This window comes from Vombatus ursinus, unplaced genomic scaffold, assembly GCF_900497805.2.
Source record: "Vombatus ursinus unplaced genomic scaffold, bare-nosed wombat genome assembly UNPS02014924.1, whole genome shotgun sequence".
NCBI lineage: Eukaryota > Metazoa > Chordata > Mammalia > Diprotodontia > Vombatidae > Vombatus > Vombatus ursinus.
In genome coordinates, this window is record NW_020954702.1 from 6,985,265 (window position 1) to 7,010,247 (window position 24,983).

Genomic DNA, 24,983 nt, shown 5'->3' on the forward strand with positions numbered 1-24,983 from the left:
TGTAGATTTAAAAAGTAGTTTTATGATCAGACTGAGAAATCACCATACTATACTAACGCCAGTAGAAATCATGGGAATCATCACTATTTAGAGCAGAACACTATGAAGAAGTCACAGCATAGGGCAAGATGAAGGGAAGTAACATCCAGTAGAATGTAAGCTCATTGAGGGCAGGGACTCTATCATTTTGTATTTGTATTTGTACTACCTTAAAAATGATGTCAAACTCAAATAGAAATGGATCCCTTCAGGCCACATATCGATGTAGGAAACCACAAATTGACATTATATATATTGTATTTTTATTTATTTTGTTAAACATTTCCCAAATAATCTGGTTCAGGTCCCACTTGTGAGTTGTGTAGGCCTCGTGTAACCAGTGGGCTTTGACTTGGACATCTCTGCCTTACCTAATAAATACTCATTGAATTTCATTGAATTCAATCAAACTTTTCTGCTGAAAGATTCATCCTGAATTGTCTAACTGGCTCCATTACCGGGGTAGAAGTAGGCTTAACAGAATTCTATACAATATCCAAGTCTTCCTATATCACCTTAATACTTAGTAACTGAATGAGACCAGAAAGACCTGTTATCTCATATAATATCATAGGACCTTAGAGGTGGAAAGGAGCTGAGAGAGTTTGTCTAATGTTGCATGTCCACCTTTTTATTTCCTTTGCTCTGGTTTGAGAAAAGATCTGTTTTTTTCTTTCTTAATTAAATAAGGAATTAAGCCCTATGCTTTGGGCTCCTGGAATACTTCCAAAGGAGCAGCTACTGTTATTTATTCCTTTAGTTGGAATGTGGGGAAATGGGAGAGTCATCAAACTATTCCCCAGGGCTAATTTACCAGTTGCCAGTTTTTTAATCACTCACAAGCTAAGACTAATTTTTACATTTTTCAATACAATAAAACTTTAAAAATGTAAAAGAAATTCTTAGATCCCATCCAGTAAAAACAAAAACAAAAAAAAACAAGCAACAGCCTGTAGTTTGCCAACTCTGCTTTAGTTAATGTATGCATTTATCCTTTTTGACACTTCCAAATGTTACTTCTGGGATTAATTACTCATTAAATTCCTAGACAACCTGGAACCTTTGAGGAACTTAATGCCCTAAATATACTCATCACATACAGAAAAAGGGGCTCAAAAAGTTTTGAATAAAGATAAATTTAAAAGCTCACCAATATGATTGGAGTAAACCTGTCTGAAGCTTTCTAAGCAAAATTTATAAATGATACATCTTCTACCTTAAGAAGAACCATTAAAAAATAAATTATATACTTTAATTTCTGCCCTATTCCTAGGAACAGACCCCTGAAAGAAGACCAACTAGAACTTGGATAAAAACTTAAGTAGTTAGGTAGATTTCATTCTTTCCTCCTAATTGGTTTAGTTATATAGGTCAACTTAGATGACCGAAGTACTAATTCCCTTTAACTATACCTTTGAGAAAGGGTGCCTTGAAGAATTAGACTTTTGAGAAGGGTTTTGATTTTAAAGAAAAAGTAGTACTTTAGGCAATATATGGAAGAGTGCCTCTCTAGGAAAAAAATAGACCTCCAAATAATTTCTTTTCCTATTTTCAAAAAATGAGGCAAAATTGCCCTTTTAGGAAGGCTGATGGTACACTTTATAAGAAATATCTGATTTGCTTGCTAAGGCAATATCATGAAACATTGGAATGATATATTTCAGCAAACCACACAAAAAGAGAATGCTTAGAAAAGCTATACTTCAAATTTAAATTTGCTGGAAAACAGGTTTACCTCTTAAAAAGATAAAGCTACTGAAAGCACATGAATAAAATATTTCAGAGGACTGGAAGAAAAACTATTACTCCTTTCCAAAATATTTTGATGTAGCTATAATCTCATCGATGTGGGCATTCCCTCCAATAGTACACATCATAATCCATTTATGCTTTCCTATCCAGTATAAGTCTTATAATAAATGTCCTCTCATAAATTCTCCAGATTAAGTTCCATCTAAATTGCTAGGGGTCTTTCCCTAGATCTCTTGATATTGCACAAGTTTCTCACTACCCTATAATTTTGATTCTTCAGAGATTATTATATGCAATGATTTTCAGTTATTTTATCATTCCTGAAAAAAATAGGGTTTGCTTCAAAGAGAAGGTTGGGATTTCTGAATGTGCCAGTTTCTCAAATGCTATCCAGCCTTGTCTTTTCCTGCTTAATTCTCAGCCTAACTTATTATCTTTCTACAGTGTTTGTTCAAGATATATGTGCTGATGGACCTAGTTAATGGACTGAATAACCAAATGTATTTCATTTTCAACAATAGATATTCCTCATCTGTAGTGTCTTGATTCTTGATTCGGTCCACAAAATATTGACATAAGATTGAAATACCTCTTCTATTAGAGATTTGCCCTAAAGATTATTCAAGACAATAGTATCTTTTGTCTAATATTTAAGTCCCTGTTTATGCCTCACTTGATATTTGTAAGCAGTGATTGTCGAATAGTTGCCACTATCCTGCTATCTATAGATATGGTGGAAAGGGTGCTGAATTTGGAAAATTTCAAATGTTTTATTCACTACCTATATGAATGTGGGCTTAATGTCTCTTGACCTCAGTTTCCTCATTTGTAAAATGAGGGGGTTGGACTAGATGACCTCATTTACTTTCTAGCTCAAAATCTATAATCCTAACTTTAACCAAGGAGAACCTTTAAGGCTGCATTTTGCTATACATACAACCAACATGCATCCACACACACGTAAAATGAATAAGGAATAGACAAAGTGGGATCTAGTCTCTCTACCTTTCTTTCAGTCAGTTGTGTGACTATAAAGATATAATCTGCTATAGAACATCATTTATGAAAATGTGTTTGTACCTCATATTTCATCAAGGGTTTCTTCCATATGTGTATATATTATTCTCGTAGATATTTTGTAGAGGTGAGAAAGTAGCCATATGAGATGGTAGATATCAATATACTGTCAATCATTTTTCCCATAATTGTCTATAATTTTTCCAATTATTTGGTTTCTTCCTCTTTTTCAGATGTCTTAGGAATCTACCTCTCAATGCCCTAAGTGTCTGAAGTTATAAAGGAAGTTAGAAGACAGTAAAAATAAAACTTTAGAGAAATCATTCTTTTGGAAGACTTCATTGCTTTTGAAATACAAGAAAATCAAAACCTGAATAGAAGAGGGCTATCTTCAGACACTTGGTACAATGAGAGGTGCAGCAATGGATGCAATAAACAAGATAGGATTGACTTTGAGATGAAAGTAGTACCACCAAGAAAACTAGAAATGCCATAATGTCTACATAGCACAGCCCTAAGACACACACACATATATGTGCATATGCATATATACACATACATACATACACATATCCACAAATGAAAATCCCCACCTTAATGTTGAGCACTAATTCATGAATGAACAGGCTTACCAATAAGGGATCTTCAAAGAAAATCTTCAAATCTATTATCCCCAAGCAAGTTATGATAGGAAAAGAAAGATCAGTTTTCTCTTTCTCTAAATTTGGTTTTAATCAGATTGTTCATGAGGTCTCTACATTCAGGATTTGCTTTTGCATTGTTTTTGCTCACTTCTAAGATAAATCTATTCTTCAATTAAATAAAGCCTATGAAGGTCAATTAGACAGTGTTCAAATTATATAACTTCATGGTACTTTCCAAAAATAAATTCAATCCTTAATATTCACAAATACTTTCTTATTAGCCAAGACACACACACAGAACCCAATTCATAAATGCAAACACATCTCCATGTATTTGTCAGCTAAACCATTAAACTTTTGCTTTCAATAAAATTCTGCTTTTTTACCCCTTTTTAAGCCTTAGGAAAGGAAAAAGTTAGTTTCTAACACTACTAAAATTATGAAATCTGGTTAGCAATATTGGTATTTTGATATTTTGAGGATATATGAAGGTGTCGCTAAGAAGTAATAGCAACCTGAGCATATTAGTTTTTAAAAGCATTCTTAAGTTATTGTCTAGCTTCAGAAGAGCCAGAGGCACTATATACTAACTCCCATTCAATCAGCTATGTAGTTTGCCTAACTGACCAACACATTGTTATGCTACTATACAAAATAACTAAATGAAAAAGCTTCATTGAATTTTTTTTAAACACTGGAAGTAACCTTGGAAATAATCTAGTTCAAATTCCATATTTTACAAATGAGTATATAGTGAGACTGAAAGAGGTAAAGAGACTTGTCTATTAACATAGAATACTTAACTAAAAAGATCTTGATTTACACTGGAATTGCTGACCACCTTTTATGGTGATCAGGAAATGTGTGTACAATATGGAGAGAGTTCTGAATTATTGAAATCCAATTTATCAAACATTCCCTGGTATTTCTGCAAGACATTAATAAATATTTCTACTCCGAAGGATTTTATATCTTTTTTTTTTAACAATGCAAATGGGTGGAAAAACCCCTCCATGGGCCCAACTTGGTTCAAAGTTTCTAAAGTGAAATGGCAATAGTACCACATGTAAGGGGTACAACATCTTCCCTTTTGTGTAATATAGCTGAGATCAGTGAAAAAAATTGGTTAGTAAAATTACCCAGAAATACATAGTCTCCTCTAGGAAATACCCTTATAAATAACTCAACCACTTCCACACAAACTATAATAATTGCTAATAATATATAGTCAACATATGGTATTTCAGCTCTAGAATGTCAGTTTTACATTCACTGTCTTAGCCTAAAATTCACTTTTAAATTGAACCTTAAAATTTTTTTCCTTTGTAGTGGTCAGATCCACCTAAGAAGTATACCATCTATAAAAGTGAAAGGGCTACCAATCTTTACTACTTGAAACATGAAGTATCTGGAAGACAATTTTTTTTCAGATGAGTTGGCAAAGTTTCATGTTTATTTCCCTTGTCTTTTTTAAAAGTTTGTCCTCCGTATGTTATGCAAATTTTAAATGTGGTTTAAAGGTATATGACTCAACCTGAAACATTTTTTTTAATCCTTTCACAAATTCTGAACCTTAAGTGAAACCAATTCGTTACTCTGGGATTCCTTTAAACAGTCAATTATAATTCTTTAATCCAAATTATTTTTCACAAATAATATTTAAAAAACATTTTCTTGAATGTTAATGAAATTTTTGGCATGGAAAGTTACTTCTTAAGAAAAATAGTCTTAAGGAGACAAACCTTAGAAAATTGAAACTGATATTTTTAATAAAGAAAAATAAAGAGAAAGATAACCCTGTGTTCCAGCTTCTTCTCTCCCCATCCTGGTATACATAGTAATCAGTTCCTGAAAAAATTCTCCATGAAGAATTTGCTTTATAATTCCATGTCCAGGACCTCAAGTCATCTCGTCATAAAGAAGGATTTTGTAAAGGAAACATCCAGTCACCAGTAATATTTTAGGTACATCATCCTTGAGTATTAAATTCTGCTTTTTTAAAAAAACCCTCTTGTATATCTTCTTCCTAGTTAAGATTATAAAGGACAATAGAGAGGTGACCCAACCCAACTGGACTGAGAAGTTGAACACTTGACATCCAGAAATGTAATATAGTTTTTAAGAGTTAGGTAAGATACTGACCTGAAAAGACAAGACAAATGCCTTTAATTGCAACTTCTAATTTCCTCCCTACTGGAATGTTTTACCTCTCTGCTCGGATTTTATATCGGAGGACAAAATAGGCAATGAGGCGAAGGGAGATGAAGAAAATCCCAAGAACAATAAAGTCCAAGTAAAGTTTGGCATTTTCCACATCCAATTCTTTCAGTATGGCTTCTGATTTCTGAAAGTGGCAGGTCTCTTCAATGTCACAATGAAGATCTTCTCTATCCAAACCATAGATAGAGAGAATAACTCCCTCAAACCCATACCTAGGAAGGAAAGCACTGATTATAATTTAAGAAGGTCACCATCACTTCAGGTCAACAACAGTCACTTCCTTCATTACACTAACCTAGAATTCTAGAATTTTAAAGCTGGAATGATGCTAAAAATCCCTTGGTCTGACTGTCTCATTTTGTAAATGAGAAAATTGAGGCCAAGATTTAAAAAAACTAAAGTTTACTTGTTGCACTCAGCCAAGCTGCTTACACAGCTACTTAGTGTCTAAATCTTCACTTTGACCCTGTTTTCCTGACGCCCAGTCTAGTACTCCTTCTGTTGCATTAGGCTACCTGATCCTCCACATTTTCTCATTTATTGGAAGGATAATACAGTCTATATATTTTGTCTTCTGGATGGATCTCATTCTCTTTTCTCCTATCCCGAGTACATTTAACATCCCAACACATTCTACTCTTTTATATAATGTCTCTGTATTATCATAACCTAGGTGCCTTTCTCCTTACTCATCCACCACTTCCCTTTCTTTCAAAGAAAACTCCCTCTTAGAACAGCCACAGCGGATCAGCAAGAAAAACAATTCTACTTCAATAAATAAATATGCTCTGATAATGAAACATACCAGCACTCTCCTCATGGAAAAAAAGTTGGAGACTAGTAGGGTAGAAGACTGTGTGCATTATGAAATGAATTCAATGTGTTAGAAACTTTGGCTTAATTGTTTTTCTCATAAGTGAGGATTCAATCTAGAGGTAGGGAAGGTTTTGTTTTTTTCTTCTAAAAAGTGCCTGTGACTAAAAGACAAAAGGCATCAATAAAATATACTTTAAATGCTCTGAACAACTTACTTGATATTAAGTAATATATTAAGATTTGATTGAGCAACTTGCAAAAAAGCTAAAGCTCTTATCTAAAGGAATTCTATGCTATAGGACACAGTGTATTGCTTCAGATCATAGACATTTTGTTTTTGTTTTTGTTTTATTGCTGTCTTTTTGGAGGCAGTGGGGTTAAGTGACTTGCCCGGGGTCACAAAGCTAGAACGTGTCTGAGGCTGGATTTGAATTCAGGGCCTCCTGACCCCAGGACGAGTGCTCTTTATCCACTGTGCCATGTAGCTGCCCCCAATCATAGACATTTTGAAAAAAAAAAAAGATCTGATTTGTTGGTATGAGAAAGTATCCAAATTGCTGAAGCCTTGCTATGAATTATTTCCATTTGCTGTGACTTTTCTGGACGTATTGTAAATTATATTTTTCCTGTAATTTTATCTTTGAAATCTCTAATCCCATAGTAGATCTTTGTTATGCTACATATTTTCCTTTGTTTGATGAGTTTCTTAGTTATCTTATCATTGCTTGCCTCAAACCACAAGGTTTAAACTCCTGAATATGCCCCTCTTAAGGGGGTGAACATTAATTGCATTGCTATTGAGGACAGTCTATATCAGGTATGGAATGTCTGTACCATCTGGACATTAAAGATAATAATAATTTAGTTTCAAAATAATAATAGCCAGCATTTACATAGTGCTCATTATGTGCCAGGCACTGTGTTAAGCACTTTATAAAATTATTTCATTTGATCCTTACAATAACCCTATGAGGTAGGAGCTATTGTTATCCCTGTTTTACAGATGAGGAAACTGGGGCAAACAGAAGTTAAGTGACTTACCCAGGGTCACATAGCTAGGAAGAGTCTGAAGCTGAATTTGAATGTAGTTCTTCCTTACTCTAGGCCCCAGCACTCTATCCACTGTGCCACCTAGTTGCCTCTAAAGATTTCCTCAATTCAGTAGTCATTGTAGCCACCTCTGTAGGGTAGGAATCCATGGCCTTGTCTTTGGGTCACAGGGTAGGGATGTTTAACAAAGAAATATTTCAATGCATCATGGGGTAAGCAGTGATGGCTTTAGGTGATTGTCCTCTCCACCTACAGTTAGTTTTAAGATATATTTGACTCAGTAGCTACTGTAGCCAGAATCCTGAGTTAGGGTCTAATGTAGGGTTAGAGAAGGAAATGGTGTGAGATGAAATGACAGGATTTTTTTTTGTTTATTTTTTATTCTTCAATTTTTCCATGGAGTTAGTTATTTTGCTGGAAATTTTTCTTTATTCTTTTCCTTCAACCACAGCTACTTTGCTTTGGTCCCTTTTTTACTGTTTTTGAGGAAAAATTGGAAAGAATTTTTAACTTGGTCATCTTGGAAACTTCCTAGTAGACATCTTAGAGTCTTAGCTCTTCTAGCTACGGGATTTTAGAGAACTTTTCAGTTTCCTCAATCTCAAATCCCATACTGAGAGCAATGAACTAGATCAGAGATTCTTAGTTAGGGGTCCCCAAGGAGTCAATGGATAAATTTCATGGGGTCTGAGAACTTGGATGGAAAGAAGAAAATCTTTATTTCAATATAATTGGTTTCATGCATAATTTTGTGCATTTATTTTATGAATTTAAAAACATTATTCTGAAAAGGAGTCCCGAGGCTTTACCAGATTGTCCCAGGGCTTCACTTAAAAAAAAGGTTAGGAACCCTTAGATTAGATGATCTTTAAGAACCCTTTAAGGGGTTAACATTCTACAATTCTAAGATAAAGTTATGGCAGGCTATATACCAATATATTTCATCTTCCTTATTTTATATGGGAAAAAATCACAAGCATGTCAAATATTTAATTGTTTATTCATTTATTTGGAATGCAGCAGACTTCATTTTTCAAGCCAAATATTTAATCAGAAAAAGGCATTTCTATCTGATAAAATAAAGAGGATTTTGCTAGCTTTAGTTAGCAAATGCTTGTAGCATTAATTATAGAATAACAGCAATTCTTGCTAGTCATGAGAGTTAAAAATAAAGACAAATCAACTTGTTTCCCATACATTACCTGACATAGGAAATATAGGACATCCACTGCAAATATGCTGGAATGGTATCAAAACTGACAAAGAATCCTGAGAAAAGAAGGACTGGGATGGCTGTCACGGGACCTACAAATGTTGCCACCTAACCAAAATAGAAGGACAAAAATAATGAGAGCTGATTAAAAGTGTCCATAGATGAAAACCAGAAGTCCTAACTTTTTTCTCAACAATTCAATTCAGCAAACATTTATGAAATACATATTAAGCACAGAAGACACTATACTAAGCACTAGTTAAGAGAGACAAGAATGAAATAATCATTTCTCAAAGAGACAAATACTTACTACTTGGAAGGTAAAACATGTAAGAAAATATAAGTAGTTTGAAGGACATTGGGGAAGGCTTCACAGAAAATATGACACCTGAGCTGTAACTTGAAGGAAGACAAGGAGTCTAAGAGATAAAGATTAGGAAGAAATACATTCTAGGAAAAGGGGTTACCCTTATATAAATGTATGGAGGCAGATAAGCTCCTAAAGTTGGGAGATATTGAGATATTTGGCTTAGCCAAAGTGTAGATTGTGTGAGAGAGAGTAATGTGAAATGAGACTGAAATGATATATAAGCACATGTTCTGAATTTACTCTCCTAACGTCCACAACCACTCAAAGATCAGGTCTCCAGATTATAACTAGCTTCTTTCCCCTTGACTCACACAGGGTTCTAAGGGACTGGAGGAATGGTGTCTTTTTAATTCTACGTATCATGAACACCCACTCACCGGTATGCTGAGCATTGATTATTAATTGATATCAAATAGCCAGCCCAATTTAGTTTTTAGAAACAGGTATTACTAAAGTGATATAATGAAAAGAGTTGATATAAAACATCGCTGCCTCCCCCACCACCCCCCTGCAATTACAGACTCTTCCACAATTATATACAAAGTCCAGAGAAAAAGGGGCTCGAGCTTATAGAACTCATGTGGCAAAAAAAGGTAAACTCACAGCTCCTGGGAAGTCATTTGTTAGCATCCTCCAGGTGCTCCCCTTAGGAGTGGTATGGCTTTCTCCTGGGCCACTTGAGGAGAGAGCCTCACACGCTCAGGATTCTTTTCAGGGACCAGGTTTTGCGTCTGAGATAGAAGGTAGAGTTTTCTTTTCCTTTTTCTTTTCTTTATTGCTTTAGGTTGGGGCAGAGGTCACTTGCAAAGCCTAAGGTAGGCAGTCACCTATTAGAACTTCATAAAATGATTTTTGTTAAATTGAATTACCACACATTTGGAAGCATGGAGGAATGTCAATTCCTAGATTTGATAATGAACTTTTCCTGAGACTCAAATTTAAGGCACAGTGGAGGCACTTAAAAGGATAACGAAGAGGCAGCTGGTAGTGCCATAGATAGAATGCTGGGCCTGGTGTCAGGAAGCCCTGAGTTCAAATCTAACCTCAGACATTAGCTCTGTGACCTTGGGCAAATCACTTAACTTCTGCTTCAGTTTCCTCAAGTGTAAAAAGGGGATAGTAACAGCTACCTCGGAGGGTTATTGTAGGGATCAAATGAGATAATATTTGTAAAAAGCACTTAACATAGTGTGTGGAACATAGTAGGTGTTATTTAAATACTTATTCTCTCCTCAACAACTCCTTTGCTCCTTCCCCAAGTCATTAGACCATCATCCAGGATTTGATATTATGGACTTGAGGAGGATACATCTATTGAATCATTCAATCAATCCAAGCCATTTAATTATTATATGCCAAGTCCCTTCATGCTCTGCAGATTTTGTATAAAATGGCTCAGAATTCAACCTTGGTATTCAAGCGTCTGACAGCATAGAGGGCAGAGCCATTCCAGCCAGCCCCTTAGAGGGGATTACTGCATGGCAGGTGGGAGGAGAGCTAGAGCATCTCCTCCTCCTCCTCCCCACTCTAACCAGAGGATGACCTTGTGAACTTCAGAGAGCTGGAAGAACTGGACTTCTCATCAGTGTCCTGGCAGCGTCCTGGGAGAGCAGCAACTGGCAACAGTGTCTTCATTGGGAACTGAGGATAAACTAGAAACATGGAGGGATGGCAGCTTCAAGATTCTACAAGGAACCCAGGAGAAAACTACATCATACCTAATCATAGGTCACCTCTTCAAGTGAGATAACAAGGAAACTTTGATTGTTTTTTTTTCCTGTAATAACAATGTGTGGTTCAAGTTACTTATCTTTTGCTTCAGTTTCCTCATCTAAAAATGTGGATAATAATGTACCTACCTTCTTCCAGAGCTTTTGTGAAGATCAAATCAGGTAATATTTATAAAGTGCTTATCACATTAGGCTGGCACAAGGTAGGTACTTAATAAACTCTTGTTTCTGGCCCTCTACTCTGGGCCCAAACACAAAGGCCAGGTTTAATCATTGACCAACTCAAAAAGGAAAAGAAAATCAAATTTCCTATCTCAGAAGAAAAGCTCAGTCTCTAAGGAGATCCCAGAATACGTAGAACTCTTTCCATGTGGCTTAAGGCCCTGCAATAGACTGCAAGTCACCCCCTCACCCTTTAAGAGAGAAACTAAATTGTCCTGGTGAAAATACTTCCATGATTCCTTCAGTGAGTAGGATCATCCAACTGGTCTAGGGAAAAAATTTCTAAAAATCCTTTTCTACACAGGGTATACCAAAAATTTTCCAAGGATTCTTGTACCAGAGGCAATCCTCTTTGAGGTCCAGGCAAATTTTCTCTAGGTCCTATACCAAAGGTCACCCTAAGTCTCCCTCAATGGATCCCTACTACTGTAAGGGTAATTCAAATGCAGTTTCTAACTCACCTCTCACAAGCACAAGTAATTTCACTTAGAGTGAAAAAAATACTCAGACTTCAAAAGAGAGTTTCTGGGCCACGTATGCCATCTTGTATACTTATAGTCAGATAAACTGTCTAGAATCGTGAGTAAGACAAGAATTCTAAAACCTAGTGAAAATAAAAAGAAATATCTGAATATTTTTAACTAATATGGGATGCTTTAGGTGAACTTCTAGGCACTAGTATTTTAGGGATGTAAAATAAAAGCTTCTCATAATACTTAAAACACTCATATTGGGTAGATTAATATAATAAGTATTAGTAAATAAGCATGTGAACATTTGAAAGTCATTAAATAAAACTAGTTTGACTTATAAGAAAACATACCAGAACTTTACTATATAATTGCAATCTAAATAAAAGAGAAAAAATGTTATTTTTTTTCCTAGTGAATCCTGAAAACTAGACTATCATAAATAAAAAAAAGAGTCCTAGTTGAAGAATCTCTCTAGTGGGGACTGCAAGTGCAACAGGCCCAATATTTATCTGGGACAGGCCCCATTACGTAACAATGCTCTGGACTTACTCTCCCCCAACCCTGCTTACACTGGCAGTTCAGGTCCCCAGAGTAGCCAGATTCTTATTCTCTCTGTGTCAAATTTGTGGTAGGCTGCAAGCAGCCACAAAACCTGTGATCCATTTCTATTTGAGTTTGACACCACTGTTCTGAGGGACTCTGAAGGGCTAGGGTAGAGTGTCTTTATAATTCTATGGCTCATAAGCCATAGTGGTGGTAGTGAAGCCACTGCTGGTGGGCTTCACATTGATTATCAATATTAATTAGGCAGCCCCTCACTTAATTAGCTATGTTAGTAAATGGGTATTTACTAAGGTGGCATAGTAAGACGAGTTTGTACTAGATGTTCTTCCAATAGCCTGTGACAGGCTCAGCAGCAATGATATATAGAGACCATGGGAAAGGGATTGCAAACTTAGGGTCCTTGTAAGCCAGAAGGGTAAACTCACAGCGCCTGGAAATCTTCAAGCTATTCTCTCCTGAAATATGATGCAGCTTTCTCCTGGGGTACTTGTGAAGTCATGAAGCTGCCTTTCCTCAGTGTTTCTAGCTTGTCCTCAACTTCTAATGCAGGCCCAGTTGTCAAACCACCAAGAAGAAATCCTACTCTTCCCACTCTCTGAAGCTCACAAGGTCACTCTGGGCAAATCAGGGGAGGGAGGGGGAAAGGATGCTCTAAGCAGGGGAAGAAAAGTAGATCCTCCATTTCTTTCTCCCCAGTCCCAACTATCCCACTCAGGAGCTCTACTCTCTCCTGCTAGACACGTGAATTCCTGGTTCTGAGCTTACTACATTAAACAAAAACCACAAGGATTCGGTGTGTGTGTTCATTCATTTAATGCCTTGGATTGCTTGAGTGATTTGATTGTTTTCTCATCTGATAAAGGCATTAGGGCTAGTTACTTTCTTTAAGGGGGTTTGGGGAGAGAGTAACTTTAAATAATTGATTGACTCAATTCCCACACTTCCATTTAAATTAGAATCAGAATATGGAAGACTAAAAAAATAAAAACTGAGTAGTTTATAATTTATCCTTGAGGCAATGGGGAGTCACTGATTTTTTTTTTTAACAGGGAAGTAACATGTATGGAAGAAGATGGAATACAAAAGCATTTAATGTGACCCCTATAGGCTAAGTATTATGTTAAGTTCTAGGGATACAAATACAAAAATGAGACCTTGTACTCAGAAAGATTACATTCTAGTAAGGGGATGTTAGGGGAATGGTGGTCAGTGATGGGTATTTTTGTCTGGGAAGTTAATAGGCTTAATGGAGCTGTAAACAGTGATTACTCCACCATTTACACTAGTATTTGCAAAGCAATAGGTGGAAAATGAGGTGCCCTGCACATGAGAACAAAGAAAATGAAAAGATACCAAAGAAGCAATGGGGAAGTGGCTAAATTGATGGGATGTGACTCATCTCAGTGGGGCTAGCTAGAAATTAGGTGAATTTGAACTGAATCACTAATCAACACCTTTTAGCCACAGGGCAGGAGTTCCAAAATTGAGTTAATTAACTCTAACTCTCTTAACTCTCTTGGTCAGACTTATATCTCAAGAAAATTATTTTGGCAGCTGCATGGAGGATGAATTGGAAAGGAAAGAGACTCAATTAGGACCAATATTCCAGGTGAATAGGGATGTAGGCCTAAAGTAGGGTGGTGACTGATTTGAGTAAAGGGAATGGATATGAGAGATATTATGGAGGTAGAAGTACTAAGATTTGGAAAGTGGTGATGGCATGGAATGAGTTAAAGATGATGCTGAGGTTCTGAACCTTCATTATTAGAAGAACATTATGGTTCTTGACAGGAACTGGAAAATTTGAAGGAAGATTAGATTTAGGGAAATTGATGAAGGACATGTTAAGTTCAAGATGCCTACAGGAAATCAGGGTGGAGATGTCCAGTAAGCAGATGAAAATGTAGGACAGTTAAATTTGTTTGCTTCAGTTTCCTCAACTGTAAAATGAGGATAATAATAGTAGCTATGAGGATCAAATGAAATATTCTCAACTGTTTAGCACATTGTCTGGCACACAGTAAGAATTATACAAGTGTGAGTTAGTATTATTATTGTTATTCATGAGAAAATAATATGAAGCCATTTAAAGAAAGAATATAGCTTTTCAAAAGGGAAATAAGTCTATATCACTTAGATTTTAAGAGTTTTAATTATGTATTGATGGGAGTACTGAGAAAGCAATTACTCAGCATTACTGTCTCACATTTTGAAGTGAGAGAACTCAGAGTAACCACATTGCTTTTATGTGCAGAGGTTCATCTACCCTCTTGTAGAAGTGATGGCTAAAAGATTTAAAATGTCAATCTCCAGCTGAAACACTGTTGCTGAATCTTGTGAGTTCATTACGCATTTTTCAGAACTTCCCTCAGTCTTACTTGTAACAAAATGTTTTGAGTCTTTTCCTTGGAACTTGACTCTTTCAGTGACCAGATTCACACAGGAGTTTCTATTTAGGAACCAACTTTTATATCTCATCTTACAGTTTTCAAAAGGTTGAATGACAGTGAAGGTGTTAGTATTCTCTTGATAGGTTACCCACTAGACCTTCTGATCAATTATGTTTTTTATGTTACCAATTATATTTTGTTGTCATTGTTCAGTAATTTTGGTCATGTCCAACTCTTTGTGACCCCATTTGGGGTTTTCTTGGCACAGATACTGGAGTGGTTTGCCATTTCCTTCTCTCTGAGGCAAACAGAGTTAAGTGATTTGCTCAGAGTCACACAGCTAGTAAGTGTCTCAGGCCAAATTTGAATCCAGGAAGATGAATCTTCTTGATTCATGGCCCGGCACTCTGTCCACTATGCTACCTAGCTGTCCAAGAACAAAAGTTGGCTTATAAGCCCAGGACTAAATAGTCAGCTTATTCTAAAGGACATCATAAGAGATCCATTTAGATTTCAACAACATAGAAGTTCATAAGGGACAAAACCAGAAAGTTAAATATAAAAGAGAAGGGCTTTCAGATGTAGAAGATTCTACATTCAGAGGCTGAGCCTTGAATAGCTCAATTGCTTATGAAGAGGCCAGTGAGATAATTTACTTTCTTCTAGAACTCAAATTGCATCCATTCCTGTATCCCTAACTACTCATTCTATGTTAATAATATCATTAAGTCCCCATTCATCATTAAAAATAGGTGCATCAAAAGTACTTGCCTTTATATAATCAAATTGTGTTATCACCTGTGTGGTGGTTAAATTTAGCATGAATTGTATGTACAGTCTTTACGGAGATCTTTAAAGGTACATGTAGCACTGTGACCCTGATATTACTGAGGAAGAACTTTCTAGTAATTACTACAAATGCAAAGTGTGTTGTTTTCTACTGTGAGCTAGTGATAAAGAGAATTTTAGAATAATAATCTCTTGGGAGTAATAAGAACTGGGAATGAAAAGTAAAGGAAATGGATGGAAAAAAATGACTTGGAAAAAAATTTACAAGCAAAGCTTCAGAAAAAAATGGACACAAGTCAACAAAAATTGCTAGAAGAGTTAAAGCAAGTGTTAAAGAAGGAGCTAAAATTTTATTCTAAAACCAAATGAAAACAGTAGAAGAAAGGATTGCAAAAGACACAAGAGGTAAAAAAGAAACATTTGAAAAGGCAATTAACAACTTGGAAAAAAAGTACAAAACCTTTAACTTCTTGAAAGTTGGAATTGGCCAAATTGAAACTAATGACTTTGTAACACATTAAGAAATGATAAAATAAAGTTGGAAGCCTGAAAAAATAGAGGAAAATGTGAAATATCTCATAGGAAAAATAACTGACATTGAAAAGAGATTGAGGAGAGATTATTTAAGAATAACTGGACTTTCTAAAAGCCACGAACAACAACAAAGGGTCTAGATATCATATTTCAAGAAATCACAAAAGAAAACTGTCCAGTTGTCTTAGAACCAGAAAAGAAGGTAGAAATGAAAAGAATCCTCCAGTCACCTCTGGAAGGAAATCTCAAAATGAAAACTCCCAGGAATATTATTGCCAAAATCCAGAGCTCCCAGGTCAAGTAAATATACTGCAAACAGCCAGAAAGAAAGAACTGAATTACTGAGGAGCTATAATCAAGATCATACAAGACAAGTAGAGAGCTTAGACTACGATATTCCAGGAAGTGAAGGATCTTGATTTATAACCAAAAATAATCTACCCAGCAAACTAAGTATAATCCTACAAGAGGGAAAATGGTTCTTTTATTGAAATAGAGGACTTCCTAGTGTTTCTGATGAAAAGGCCAGAGTGGAGTAGAAAACATGACATATAAATACAGTAGTCCAAAGAAGTATGAAAAGGTAAACGTGTATGAGAAATTGTAAGGGACTAAGCAAAGTTGTACTGTTTACATGCCTATGTAGAGAAATGATACATGTAGCCACTCAGAACTTTATCACCCAGGGGCATAGAAAAAGTATAATTAGACGGATGATCTGGGTGTGATTCTGTTGTGTTTGGATGATCTTAAAAGAAGAATTGAATGAGTGGGAAAGAGGAAAGCACTGGGAAAAGGAGGAAAGGAGAGGAAGAATGGGGAAAATTATCTCACATAAATGGGTTGCACAAAGAACAGTACACAACAAGGAGAGGGCACTGGAAGTAGTGAGCCACACTTGAAACTTACCCTCATCTGAACTGGTTAAAGGAGGCAAGAATACACATACACACAGTTGGGCACAGAAATACATTTTACTAACCAGAGAAATATGAAGGAAATGGGTTACGAGAAAAGGGGTTAAAAAGACAAAGGATAAATTAAGGGAGACATTAGTCAGAAGCAAAACAAACTCTTAAAGAAGGGGTAGGGGGAAAAGGAAGGAAACATTTAAGAGAATAGGATGGAGGGAAATACAGAGTTAGCAATCATAACTGTGAATGTAAATGGGATGAATTCACTCATAAAATGGAGGAGGCTAGCAAACTGAATTAGAGAACCAGAATCCAAAAATATAATGTTTACAAGAAACACATTTGAAACAGAAAGACACCCAGAGAGTTAAAATAAAGGGCTGGAGTAGAATCTACTACATTTCAGCTGAAGTAAAAAAAAAAAATCAGGGGTAATAATCATGATCTCAGACAAAGTCAAAGCAAAAATAGACCTAATTAAAAATGATAATCAGGGAAACTACATTTTCCTAAAAGGAACCACAGACAACATATTAATATCAATACTAATTATATATGCTCCACATGATGTAGCATCTAAATTCTTAAAGGAAAAGTTAAATGAGTTATAGGAACAAATAGATATTAAAACTATTATAGTGGGAGAACCTTACTTTGTTATTATATATAGATTTCCTGATTGTTTGCTTCACTCTACCATTATAAATTATTCTATCTTCCCATGCCTTTTTGAATTTTTTTTCATTTGTCATTTCTTATGGCAGTGCAATTAACCATTACAACCATATGGCATGTTAAGATGGAAAGAGCATTGGGATTCAGAATCAGAGAAATTGCTACTTACTAGTTATGCATATTCAGGTAAGTCACTCACCCTTTCTGGTCCTCAATTTCTTCACATGTAAAATGAAGGAGTTGGAGTAAATGACCTCTGAGGTACTTCTTGCTCTAAATCTCCTGTTCTATGCTATACTCCGATGCTACTATGTACCACAATTTGTTTAGTCATTCCCTAATCTATAGGCATTTGGGGTAAGTAATTTACATTCTCTGGGTTTCATTTTCCTCATCTATAAAACAAGGGGGTTGGACTAAATTGAATCTATGGTTCCTTCTACCTCTAAATCTATGATCCCACAATCTACTATATTTCCAATTCTTTTGTCCCTTCCCCCTGCTAAGGAAAAGAAAAGTACTCTTAAGAATCTTTTTGGTATATGGGACCTTTCTGTTTTTAACAAGTAGGGGATTCATACCTAGGAGTAGGATTTCTGGGAATAGCCATTATAGTCACTTGGCAGGGGGAAGCATAATTCCAATTTGCTTCCTGGAATGATTACCCTTATTCACAGCACCACCAACCATATATTGGTATTCCTGCCTTCCACATGAAATACACGAAATATCTTTTATCATCTTTGCCAGGTGACTGATTTTGAGGGGAAACTTTGCCTTAAATTTTTTATTATTAATGATTTGTAGCATTTTTCACATGATTGTTATTAAGTTGTAATTCTTTGAGCCATCATTTGTTCATAACCTTTAACCATCCATTGAAGAATGATTCTTAGTCATATATATTTGTGTTAATTACCTATACATCTTGGTATTAGACCTTTAATCAGAGATTCTTAATACAAAAATTTCCCCAATAAATGGTTTGTTTTTATTCTAGCTGCATTGATTTTGTTTATGCAAAAATTTTTCATGTAACCAAGACGGTGTGTTCTATCTTTTGTGATTGCCTTTTGTTTAGATGAGATATCGCTTCTTAGTCATAACCGTGAAAGGTACCTAATCTCATTTGCTTCTTATGTCTTCATGGTAAAAATATTCAAGTCATATATTCATTTTGAGCTTATTGTGGTTTATAGCATAAATTGTTACTCTACCTAATTTCTGCCAGACTGCTTTCTAGTTCTTCCCTCACTTCTTATCAAATACAGTTTTTTCTTAAATGATTTGTGTTCTTGAGTTTCTCAAACACTAGATTATTGAGTTGTATTCATTCTTATTTTTCATTTTATTTATTCCACTGATTTCTGTTCTATTTTTAGCCATCACTAAATAGTTTTTAACAATGACTGTTTTTAATGTAATTTGAAGTCTTAAAGTACTATTACCCTTCAAGGGTAACTTTATTCATTATTCGACTAGAGACTCTAGATCTTTTGTTCTATAAAATGAATTTTGTTATTATTTTGTCTAACTATAAAAAGCTTGGTAGTTTGGTGTAATACTAATTCTCTAAATTAATTTAAGTAATGCTGTCATTTTTATTATATTGACAAGTCCCAACCTTGAGAAATGAATATTCATCCCCTTATTTTAATCTTTCTTTATATCTTTAAGGTATTAATTGTATTATATGCCTTGTATATGTTGTAGTAGATTAACTTTAAGACATTTTTGTATTCTAGTTATTTTCAGTGGGCTTTCAATACCTCAATAAACAAACATTTATTAAGCATTCACTTTATGCCAGATACTGTGCTAGGTGCTGGGGATAAAAATACAAAAAAAAAAAAAAGTGAAACAATTCCTATTCTCAAGGAGCTTGTAATTTAATGGTGGAAACAAAATGTGTATATATAATCTTATCTAGAATAAAAATGAAATAAATGCAAGGAAGTTAGGGACAGAAGCAGTAGCAATTAAAGAGGTAGAGGGGAGGGCTTTCTGTAGAAGGTTTGTGTGAGCTATGCCTAGAAAGAAAGAGGTATTCTGTGGGATTTAAGTGAGAGGGAAGTTTGGTTCAGACATGGGAGGCAGATAATACAAAGGCACAGAAATGAAGATTGAGTGCTATATTATGGAAAAGAGATGATGCTTTGGGTGTAGGATTGGAAGTAATATATAATGAGATGAGAAATTAGCATAGGACCAAGTTTTAAAGAGCTTTAAAAGTCAAATGGATAATCCTAATATCCAGAAGCAATGGGAAGCCATTGATTTTACTAAATAGAGAGGGTGACATAATCAGATATGGAAAGAGATAAGACTTTTTACTGAGCTTCTTTTCTTCTCTCCTTTTCATCTCAAAACTCCTCAACATTGTACCTCATTCATTCTTTTCCTTCTATCTCTGAAAATAATGAATTCATTTTCCTTACTGAGGCCAACCCTTTTACATGTGCTCTTTAAAATCCCAATCCCTTCTGTCTTCAATAGCTTTATCATTCCCTCAGTCTCTGAAAAATGTTGAGGAGTGTAGGGATTTGAAGTTGTGATAAGGGTGAAGAATAAATTTAAGAGGGAAAGCCATAGGAAGAGATGGAAAAAGAAGGGAAAGCGAACAGCATTTAATATATCATCTACTATGTGTCAGGCCCTGTGCTAAGTGATTGTTAGAAATATTATCTCATTTGATCTTTGCGACAACCCTGCAAGGTAAGAACTATTATCCTCATTTCACACTTAAGGAAACTTAGGCAGATAGAAGATAAGTGATTTTCCCAAGGTCACACAGCTAGTGAGTATCTGAGGTCAGATTTGAATGGTTTCCCTGACGCCAACACCCCTGTGCTCTATCTGCTGTACGCCAGCTGCGTCTGGAAAGATAGAATTGAATGTCAGATAGAGGAATGTCAGATATTTTTACTATGGAAGTGAAATACTTATAGGTAATGGTGAGATCCAGGGCGTGGCCGTGCCTGTTTGTAGCTGAATTATAGGGAAGGAGGTTGTCAGAGATTGAAGGTCTAAGAGGATAAGATGCTTGAGGGAGCATCAATATGAATGTTGACGTCTCTTAATGTTAGGGCACTAATTAGGGAAGAGGAAGACAGTTAGTTAAATGCTAAATTCCGTAAGAAAGAAGGGAGAATGATGTGGAGTCAAACACAACAACCACTATGAGCTATATAGGCTGAAAGATTTTAATGGTATGGATTTCATGGCAGAGGTTGCTGAGTAATAACAGCGTCAAAGGCAGTGTCTGGAATTGGCAGGCCAGAGCACGGAGCATTCCAACTTCACCTGTAGGATCAGCGTATCAAGGAATGTAAATGAACATATAGTCAGTATTACAGAGGTTGGCCAGGTATCCAGTGTTACCTGGGGGAAGCCATGGCTCAGTGAGATCAAGTAGATTGAAGGGACATAAAAGGAAGAGGTCTATGAGGAAGGGAAAATGTATTCATCATGGAACAGAAAATCCAGAGGACACTGGAAATGATGGGCAAAGTTGGAGTGGGACATGAATGCAATAGAATTTAGGAGGATGAGGATGAGAGAAAGAAGGTAGGTGTTGGAAATAGTTTACTCCTGCTTAGCCAATGATTAAGTATTATAGAGAAAGTGGGAGTTTGCAAGCCATAAGAATAGTAGTAGGTGACAGATGAAAAATAATCCTTCCACTCTGTACGGCTAAGGCAGCTTGGTCTTTGTTGTCTAGCTGCTATTCTAGGCTGGGTGAGTGGAGTTTAGGTAGAAAGCATGGAAAAGGGCACTGGGCCTATTTCTTTTTTTTTCTTTTTGGTGAGGCAATCAAAGTTAAGTGACTTGCCCAGGGTCACATAGCTAGTAAGTGTCATGTGTCTGAGACTGGATTTGAACTCATGTCCTCCTGACTCTACAGCCAGAGTTCTATCCACTGTGCCACCTAGCTGCCCATGGGCCTATTTCTTCTAAGTGGTAAGGTCTAGGTGCTAGGTGGTATTTTTGTAAAAAAAAAAATTCAACTTTTATAATTAATACAATTTTTCTCTATTTTATTAACTATGTTTTCCAAAAATATAATTTTTCCTCTAAGGACTTCATTAATTGCATTCCAAAAAATTTGGCAGGTTGTCTAATCCTTATTCTTTTTCACATAGTTATATTGTTTCTATTATCCAATTCAGGATTCTAGCCATCATCATTAATTCTTCATTTATATCTGTATCTTTTGCTTAGATGTATTTGTTATTTCAGTTTCAAAAATTAATTTCTATATTTTATTATTATCTCTGCATAGAGAATTTTTAAAGGTGCAATATACTATAGTGCCAAGAAAAATGAATATTTTTTAATGTTCAAATTCAGAAGCTGACATCTTTCATATTTAGTGTCTCTAATAGTATATTGAGTTCTACATTTCTCCTTTTATATCTCTGTTAGATTTATCTATCTCTGTAAGAACATCATTTCCTATAATTATTGAGTTGCCAAATAGGTCTTTTTTAAGTGTGATTCATTAACTTCCTTTATGAATTTAGATGTTATGTTGTTTGGCACATATGCATTTAGTATTGAGATCATATTTTTTTCTATGGAAACTTTAAGCTTAATGTGGTTTTCTTGTTATCTTTTTTGACAGTATGAATTTTTATTTTTTTAAACTCCTGATTAACTGGAATCACCTGATGTATCATAAGTTGTTTTAATCTTTCACTTTTATTTTGTATTGATTTTAGTTGTGTTTATTATATACATAAAATTGCTAGATTTTGTTTTCTAATTCATTCCATCACTTTCATATAGATGGTTGATCTTTCCACATGAAAATATAGCTTCTAACCTCATCATTCAACTGAAACTTTTCTCTGCATTTTCACCCTTCTCTACTTCTCTGCAGCTACTGATTACTCTCTTCTCTCTAGGTTTTCATATCACACTTCTTTCCTGGTTCTCCTCTTAGCTATCTAAACTCTCCTTGTTAATAAATTCTACTGGTTCTTCACCCACATCATATCCACTAACTATGGGTGTCCCCCAAGATTCTATTCTGGGACCTCTTCTCTTCTTCCTCTACATTATTTTTTATTAGCGACCTCATAAACTCCTATGGATTCAATTTTTACCTCTATGCAAGCAATTCTCACATCTATCTGTCCAGCCCTAATTTCTTTCTTGGGGCAGCTAGGTGGCACCGGGCCTGGAGTCAGGAAGATCTGAGTTCAAATCCAGCCTCAGATACTTACTAGCTATGTGACCCTAGGCAACTCACTTAGGCCCTATTTGCCTCAGTTCCTCACCCATATGCTAGGGACACACTGGAGAAGGAAATAGCAAAGCACTCCAGCAACTTTGCTAAAGAAATCTCATGGACAAAGTCTATGTGGTCATGTACAGACAGACATGACTGAACGACTGAACAGCAATGACAACTTCTCTTCCAATCTCCAGTCTCACATTTCTAGTTGCCTATTGGAAATCTTGAACTCACCATGTCCAAAAGTAAACATGAATCTCCCCTTCCTCCCATCTTAAGAAATTAAAAACAAAAACCTTTCCTTTTCCTAATTTTCCTATTACTCTTACGGGTACCACCTTCCTTCCATCTACCCAGGTTTGTAACCTAGGTGTGAACCTTGACTTTTCATTCTATCTCACCTTCTATATCCAAACAGTTGTCAAGTCCTGTTGTTCCTACCTTTACATCCTTTCTCTCCTTGGACACTGCGACCACCACAGTGTAGGCCATCATCATCTTATGCCTGCACTATTTCAATAGTCTTTTGGTTGGCCTCCCTGCATCATTTTCCCCCTCCCAGTTTTTCAAAAGATTTCTGCCTTAATTATTTCCTCTCTTTCTACTCTTCAATCTCTTCCTTTCCGTTGGCTTTTTACCTACAAACCCACCTGAAACTCTTACATCCTTAAAAGATACTCAGGAGATATATCCCCACACTTATTGCTTCCACCTATCTTCTCATTCACTTATCAACCCATTTGTATTGTAGCTTCTCACTTCATTATTCAACTGAACCTGTGCTCTCCAAAGTTACACGTTTTTTCTGCCAAATCTAATAGCAATGTCCCTCTCTTTTTTCTTCACCTTTCTGCAGCATTTGACACTGTTCACTGTCCTCTGTTTCTGGATACCCTCTTCTTCCTGCATTATTGTGCCATAATTTTCTCCTATTTCTCCTCCTAGCTATCTGATTTCTCCTTCTCAGTCTCCTTTGTTGCTTTATCATCCATAGTATATCCCTTAATTGTGGGTATGCACCAAAGTTCTATCCTGGGCCCTCTTCTCTACCTATACTTTTTCATTTATTGACCTCCCATTCATTTATTTCATTTATTGACCTCCCATGTCTTAGGGAAGATAACCACTAGCCAGAAAATAAGTGCACTCCCTGGCTTGGCTTGCCAGAAGACATGGAGGAAATTATGGGGATAGTGTAGAGCCCAGATGAAATATAAAATGCCTCTTAAGCAATCCTGAGACTGCATCTAACATCCAAAAGAATGTGAGTTCCTTCAAGTAAGGGACGGTGGTTTTGCCTTTGTTTGCATTCCCAGCACATAGCAAATTTCAAAAATATAGTAATCACTGAATGCTTGTTGATTTATTAATGTTTTAAGTATCAAACTCCCAGGAGAATAGAATAGCAATTTTAAGCTACTTATTCTCATTTTTGTTTTTAGGTCAATGCACATTTGTGGATCTTGTATGTTTTAATCATTTCTTAGGGTAGAGGCAATGGAATACCTGAACTCCATTATACACTGAATACCTACTACAGTTTGGTAAAACTTTAGATACATTAAGTGTCTTTGAGTTAGACTCAGAGTGACGAAGACCTGAACTCAAATCCTGCCTTGAACATCCTCTTGCTGTGACCTTAAAAAGTCACTCAACCTCACTCAGCTTCAGTTTCCTTAGCTGAAAAATGGGGACAATAATTCACCTGCCTCACAAGGCTGTTGAGGATCAAATGAGATAACATACAGATAGTGCTTTCCAAAACTTAAAGCATTCTATCAGTATTGGTTATTATTATTATCATCGTTATTTTCATGAACCAAACTCTGAGCTTTAAGTAATTTTCCTCAGGGGCATAAAGAGTCAAAGACACAAGAGAATAAAAGAGTCAAAACTTCTTCCTGTGGAGGTCCGGTTTCCCGAGGTGTAAGCACAGTCCGTGTGCATACATAGGTCCAGGGCTCAGAGGAGTGGAGCCCTTTAGTGGAGAGGGAACTCTCTCTCCTGAGCCCAGACATAGCTGTTGTTACACATTACTCCCTTTGCTGCAGTCTTCAGTTCAGAAAGACAGGCTTTATCGCTGCTCTTTACATGCAACACTTTAGGTCTTGTTTCTATGCCTCTGTCCTGGCTGTCTTCCATCTCTTAAAATCCCTTGTTTGCTTTTTCCAAAACTCAGGTCAAATGTCACCTTCTTCTTAAAGTCTTTTTTCATACCTCCAGACACAAGTTTATCTCTCTCCAATAATCTAGTGGTGTTTTTGTTTTGTTTTGTTCTGTTTATCTATCTATCTATCTATCTATCTATCTATCTATCTATCTATCTATCTAT

The 24,983-nt window shown here is 35.9% G+C and overlaps 1 protein-coding gene across 2 annotated transcripts in view; it reads right to left on the bottom strand.

Moving 5' to 3' along the window:
- Positions 1-5,156: 5,156 nt before the first annotated feature.
- The window catches only part of ABCG1 (ATP binding cassette subfamily G member 1), a 106,219-nt gene continuing 86,392 nt past the window's right edge, over positions 5,157-24,983 (bottom strand). The window contains exons 14-15 of one of the 2 annotated variants that reach the window (XM_027843587.1): positions 8,741-8,859; positions 5,157-5,884 (exon numbers count right to left, since the gene is read on the bottom strand). In XM_027843587.1, coding sequence (XP_027699388.1) covers positions 5,656-5,884; positions 8,741-8,859 — 348 coding nt within the window. In that variant the 3' untranslated portion in view covers positions 5,157-5,655. Of the gene's footprint in view, positions 5,885-8,740; positions 8,860-9,724; positions 9,958-24,983 lie in introns of those variants that run through there. The other variant, XR_003567454.1, reaches the window with a different exon arrangement.